Source organism: Limulus polyphemus, unplaced genomic scaffold (genome assembly GCF_000517525.1).
Source record: "Limulus polyphemus unplaced genomic scaffold, Limulus_polyphemus-2.1.2 Scaffold2606, whole genome shotgun sequence".
Classification (NCBI taxonomy): domain Eukaryota; kingdom Metazoa; phylum Arthropoda; class Merostomata; order Xiphosura; family Limulidae; genus Limulus; species Limulus polyphemus.
The window spans coordinates 7,490-14,111 of NW_013668216.1; the positions used below are offsets into that span (position 1 = coordinate 7,490).

A 6,622-nucleotide genomic window follows, 5' to 3' on the forward strand; every position below is an offset into this window, starting at 1 on the left:
TTTACTAAGTCAATAGACAGTCAGCCAGTACTTGAAGACTGTAAAGTTTCTAATGTTACTCCTGTTTTAAAAGGGTCATAAAAGTTGCCCTGGAAATAGAGGCCATTAGTCTTCTACAGAAGAAACATTTCTAGAAAGTCTGATAAAAGAAGCCTTACAAAATCATTTAAAAAATAAATATAATTAGAGCCAACACAGCTTCAACGAAGAGAAATGTTGTTACTTGTTATATAAATAATGGAGAGGGTGTCAATTTGATGTACTTAGAGATTATCATAAACTTTGTGATAAGGTGCCATGCCAAAAAATAGCTGAGAAAATCATATCAGTGATGATTGGGGAAAGGCTAGTTAACTGGATTGTAGAATATCTATGACAGAGAAAATAAAAAGCTGTTATCAATGACCTGATCTTACAGACGCTTAAAAATAAAGGGTGGATTTATTTTTTCTTAGTGGTGGGTGTACAGGGACAGCCTTGAAAGACACAATGAAAATGCATACCAGAGCAAATAATAATGAGAGAAAGTGTGCAAAACATAGTTTTTGCATCAAATTAAACTTACTTGCAAATAGCTCCTATAACCATTCCGGGAGGAAGAGTTGTAGGTAAATCTTTCAAAGAATGAACTACCAGGTCAACAACATTGTCTGCTAAAGCCACTTCAAGCTCCTTAGTAAACAAGCTTTTTTCCCCAATCTGTAATTACACAGAACATAGTAATAGTTCAAGAGTAACTTACTATTTTGAGAATGCACTTTCTGATTTGACACAAGCAATATATACTACAAGCATGGGTAAAAGTGTAATTCAATAAATGATATATGTAACATATATCATCCAATCAAACACAGTATAAATTTCACTAACCTTAGAAAGAGCTTTTTCCAGAATTTTGTCTCCTGTTGTTGACATTGGTGTAACTGTTATGGTTTTTGCTGGATAGAGAGCTTTCAATTGATTTACTACAGCATTTGTTTGAATGAGAGCCAGCTAAAAAACAAATTGTCAAATTAAATATATAGCATTTGATATTTGAATAATAAAAAATGTATTCTAAATTCAAATATCATAAAGTTATCAATACATTATAATACTTTTTAAAGTTAACAATAGTTTAATTCACAATCCTTAAGTAAAGATACTGGTATAAATGCACACACCATAGTTTTAAATATATTTTAAAGAATAATGTAATTTAAGATAATTTAACATTTAAAACTGTTCAATAGCACAACAGCTCCACTGTAACCAAAATGTGATTTTGTGGCATAATACAAATTATGAAATGAATTGTATAACGTTTAAATGTTTTATTTACTTCAAAAAGGTTTAAATACTATTGTTAACTACATGAACATATGTTTTGGTGAGTGATTCAAATTCAATATATATTTCATGCCTTTTGAATACTTGAAGAGGAAATTATAAGAATAATAAACTGCTCAAACTTTATAGGTTTCAATCAGAACACATAATCATTAAGAATTCAACTGTAAATTAAGGTCTCTGCTCTCAATAATTGTTAAAAAGACACATTTCTTAACATGTACATGTAACACTTACTACTATTCACAAACATGTTACTCTATTTCTAAGTTAGAATAAAAATCCTGGCAGTACACAAAAACCATATAATCTATTTTGTAATTGAATAACACTACATAATTACATCAAAGTTCATTACATAATACTTTTTGTGACGCGTTTCAATGAATACATTTGTGTTAAGAATTTGACAGCATCGTTATGTTATTCTATAAAATCATTTTTATTATTTAAGAATGATTGTAAAACATGAAGAAATAATGATATAATGAGACTCACTTGCAAGTTAACTGTAGGTCTGTTGTTGCTTTTAAATATAAAAAATTGTTGAATAGCTTGTTTAAAACTAGTCCTCTTAGAATATGAATTTTTTATGTTACAAAACATTTCACTCGTCACTAAATTCCTGGGTGAGATACATCTTTTAAAATACTCTTACAAGTTGTTGTTTCAAAATATCAGTAGAATATTTGTAATTTCATTTACAGATGGTCATTTCTATACTATACACACAGACTATTTTTTGAAATTTAATATTTTCATAGCATTTTCTCGCCCTTTCTTAAGAACTTCCGTTACTGTTGACTAAAGTAGATCGAGTTTTCTCCTAAAAACAATGATTTCACTTAGAAAACTTTGCTTTTAAGTGAACATCTTGTACATTGACCAATTGCAAACACTGGCATCTACTTTAAATCCCTTATTCTATCACAAGAGGTTTCCCTTCAGTGGTCACAACAGATAGCTCAATGTGGTTTTGCTCTAAAATAAACAAAACTATCCAAGAATATTCCTCAACAGAAAACTGAACCTTCTGTTTTACATCAGTAAGTCTTACTGTTAATCTTAAGATACTCAACTACAATATGTGCTCTTCTAAGTTCTATAGTGAGCTTTTAGACACTCCGTTATCTGGAAAAAGTTTGATATAGTGTAATATCATTATAAGGTTTATGAGGTAAAAAACAACTGTTGATTCTCTAAGGGTTGTTCATCTAACCTTTTATATTTACAATCTTCTTTTAAATACATCCAGCTTATTCTAAAAGTAAAACACATTTACTTTGTATGGACTGTTTAAAACATTTAACACTGATACTTTTACAAACAAATGCTAATTTAAACTTGTGAAATAATAATTGTACTATATACTATACTATGGTTAGACAAAATTTTATTGTTCTGATTATTTATACAATTTTAAGAAATATCTCGGTATTCTTAAAGTTAGGCTTACCTGACTATTTCTTGAACCGATCCTAATTATTTCTGAATTTTTGCCAGTATCACAACCAGCATTCATGTTTATATAAAGAACAGTAAACTGTAAATGTAATACAATAATAATACAGTTAAAACAGGGATACACGAAAAATATATAATTATGTGTAAACTTTTTAAGCAAGAAATGATATTAATTTATGAATCAAGACTAGTAATATTATTATTAATAAAGACTGAGTTGAGAAAACACAATTTATCACACAGAACTTGTTGATATTCAAATCAAAAACAGATACTATTTCCGGAAGTGAAACGTTTGCCATACAACATATATTTTGTTGTTTCTTTACTCAGGAATTGAACGACAACAGGTCATACTTGTAATATACTATCTGAAGTCTAAACTATGGTGCTATTGCCTCTTTTTTCTTCACGTGGCAACAGTTGATTTACCACAATTTTACGCCACCTGTTATCAATATTGTATAGTAAGCCTGAAAACGAATGTTTGAATACTTTTATATCCAACCCTGTATTTTAAAGGGAACTGATACTTAAAATTTTATATATTCACAGCATAAATTTGCAACATGTATTTTATTTAACAGGGATAAATAGACTTGTAAGTGTCTATAATCTTACATATTTTCCTTCCCTCTTATTATTGGATGCTGGTAATAGATATTTATCATCTAATTTCGTTGTTCTTCTTTTGTATTCAATATTTAAAAGATAATTTAAAATAATAACAATAATGGACACTTCAAGTTAAAGGTTGACAGAATAAATAATTTGAGAGACACATATTTGAGGTTTGGGAAGCCGTTAACAAGTACGACATTATATCTTATTATGCAGTATTTCTTTGTTTTAGAAGTACACATTTTTGGTTGGTGTTTGTTTTTGTTTTTAGATTTTTTGCGCAAAGCTACATGACTTATCTCCTTATAGACGGAAGGCAGCTAGTCAACAGCACCCTTGGACTAATAATGGTTGAAAACGGCTTGAATGGGTAATGAAGAAAAACTTTAATATAAGTTTTTCTTCATTACCCATTCAAGCCGTCTCCAACCATTATTAGTCTCAAAGTGGGTTCCTCGTCATCGAATTTGAACTCTTGGACTACTTTTGTCTAACCGAATAGTGGGGTTTGACCGTTATTACTACAGCGTACCAACAACTCCAAAGGGCAGAGCGCGTTTTTGCAGCATTCGGACGAACAATGAGCCCTTGGATTCATTGTCCTCGCACGCTTATTACGAAGCCACGCCTGGTCTATATTATTATGAATGATCGCCTACCATCAGGTTGTATCCATGAATACTAAAAATAATTACTGATCCATTCATCTTTACTTTGAAATATAAAAAGGTGTTTGTTCTTTATGATGTAGCACTCACAACTTGAAACAATGCTTGTCATTGACCCGTTCGTATTTGCTGATTGGTAAAATTGTCCAATTCTACTTTCGAGGCTAGATGTGTAATATGTAGGCATACTACGTGTTCCATACCCATTTATTTCGTATAAGCTTTTTCAAATTTTATCACTTACAATGTGTGTGTTTTTAACATAAAACGCCGTGAGAAAGTTTTCTATAAAGCGGAACATGCTATGTAAAAGTGGACAATGGTTGGTGGGAATGACCAACAGTCTCATGGGTAGAGCATGCGTCCTGAGAAAAATAGTATTATTGTTTAGTATTAAAAAGTACTATGTTTTCTCACTCTGGGACAGATTCTTAACAGATTTTACTACTTCAGCTCCTACCATTACTTTTTGAGAGCTCTCTCTCTAGTAAAATTACACACATTTGTCTTGTATTTGATTTTGTGAATAATTAAGAAAGACAATTTCACTGTGTTTTAATTTGTGATATTGTGTCCAGTCACTCTTGTTGCTTCGAACTCAGTTTAGATTTAAAAATTCAGATTTACTCTGTGATACATTTTCTGTTGGACTTCCTGTTAATCTGCTGAACCTACCTGACTACTCTTAATGAAAATCAACGCACCTAAGAATGTTCGAAAACTGGATTGTAGTTTATTAATATTGTGTCCAGCAATTCCTTGTTTATCATTGTTCGTTACGAAACCGGATACTTTCGCCAGTTATAAATGACTGCAAAATAAGTAACATTGTGGGGTTAAAGTTAACAAGATGATATTTTTTAATAATGTATTACAGGATGTGTTCTTTCCTTAATGAGACCTCTATGGCCAGTATTTAAAGCAGACATGGCCGAATTCAAATTTGTGATTCAAATTTTGACGGGACATTTTCCTCTAAAACATAATAAAAATAATTAATAAATCATTTCCATGTTTGTTTGCTGATTGCACAAACCGCACAACGAACTAGCTTTGCTGTGCTTATCACATGGACTGAACAGGAATTTTAGCATTGTAAATCCTTAAGTTTACTACTGACTTAGAGGGACAAGTTATAGTAACTCAAAACTCGGGTTATTAGGTTGATAGTGTGTGTATTCTGAATCCATTTTAGCATAAAAGTATAACCTATATACTTTTGGTACTATGCAACATGACATAAAAGCCATTATTGGAATTCGTTATTATCAGAATGTACTGGATTTTCTATATATTATAAGCTGTTATACAAGGAACCACTTCTTTTTTATGTAGTTTTCCACTAGCTTGCCTCATTAAAAAGATGAGTACGCACGTGAATAAGATAAGTAATATCATGGTGTACACTCTCAGAGTCCACTTAATATGCCTGTCTGTCTATGTTTTCTATTTGTAATAAAAGGAACCACTTCTTTTCTATGTGGTTTTTTGCTAGCTTGCCTCATAAACAAATATATGCACGCACATGGTTAAGATAAGTAATAATACCCCGGTGTACACCCTCAGGGTCCATTTAGTATGGGTGCGGAATTTCAGGTTTCTAGATTCTTTGCTCTTGGAGTTCTGGCGAGGACATATTCTTTTCTATGTGGTTTTTCACTAGCTTGCTTCACAAAAAGATGCACACGCGGTTAAGCAGTAACACCCAGATGCACACCCTAAGGGTCCACTTAGTTTGTGGGCAGAATTTCAGGTTTTTAGGTTCTTTCCTCTTGGAGCAATGACGGTCATACAAAAATACACAGACCTACAGACTTGCCCTATTATTATTATTATAGGTGGTTTCTACAATGATTAATGTAAAATGTTATCACTACACATTAAACTTTAAATGATGGGTTTGTAGTAGTGTGATAGGCAGGTAAATCATGTTTTTTCTTGTTAATGATATAGGAATTTTTTTTTTATTTATTTAGTTTGTTATGTATTATAATTTATGCCGCACCTGATACACACAGTTTTTTAATACAAATATATTTTAATATACAAACACAAACACAATTTACAATAACGGTTATTACAAATAATGATCTATGTGCAAAAGTTTTACAAATTTACAAACAATATTTAGTCCTCTATCTAGTCTGGAACTTCCTTGATATCTTATCGAGGATTCACGATGAGCGAATTAATTTTGAATAGATATGGATACAACTTACTTAATAAACTCTAGTGTTCTTCGGTTTTCGCCGGCCACACGCCGATTTATCCGCTATTAAAGTGGTATAATGTTTTCATAAAAAATACTAATGTCCGATGTGAATCCGCTGAAGTTAAATTGTTTGTAATATTCGAAATCTGTAAACGTTCCTGGTCAAATATCTGAAGTTCCTGAATAATAAGCGTTATAACAATCCCAGTTATAGCTTCCAAGGTTTATAGTACACCAACTATATCAAACTAATAATATATGTATTTTGGGGAGTTACGTTGGTTATATTTATAGGTGTGAGGAGAGTTTCTCGAAATTTCAGTTTATG

General features: G+C 31.3%; 1 protein-coding gene across 1 annotated transcript; it reads right to left on the reverse strand.

The window, feature by feature from the left end:
• Nucleotides 1–561: 561 nt before the first annotated feature.
• LOC106467416 (porphobilinogen deaminase-like) lies at nt 562–3,196 on the reverse strand. The gene is made up of 4 exons (XM_022395596.1): nt 3,069–3,196; nt 2,786–2,872; nt 871–993; nt 562–699 (listed from the first exon to the last, which is right to left on the reverse strand). The coding sequence occupies exons 1-4, from the start codon at nt 3,093–3,095 to the stop codon at nt 562–564; spliced, it is 375 nt and encodes a 124-aa protein (XP_022251304.1). The 5' UTR covers nt 3,096–3,196.
• Nucleotides 3,197–6,622: the final 3,426 nt, after the last annotated feature.

Excerpts from the sequence above, each read along its gene's own strand:
- LOC106467416 (XM_022395596.1), bottom strand. The coding sequence starts at position 3,095 with ATGGCAAACGTTTCACTTCCGGAAATA. Across the intron at positions 2,873-3,068 it reads ACGTTTCACTTCCGGAAATA|TTTACTGTTCTTTATATAAA; the intron begins GTATCTGTTTTT and ends TTACATTTACAG. Across the intron at positions 994-2,785 it reads TCGGTTCAAGAAATAGTCAG|CTGGCTCTCATTCAAACAAA; the intron begins GTAAGCCTAACT and ends TTTGTTTTTTAG.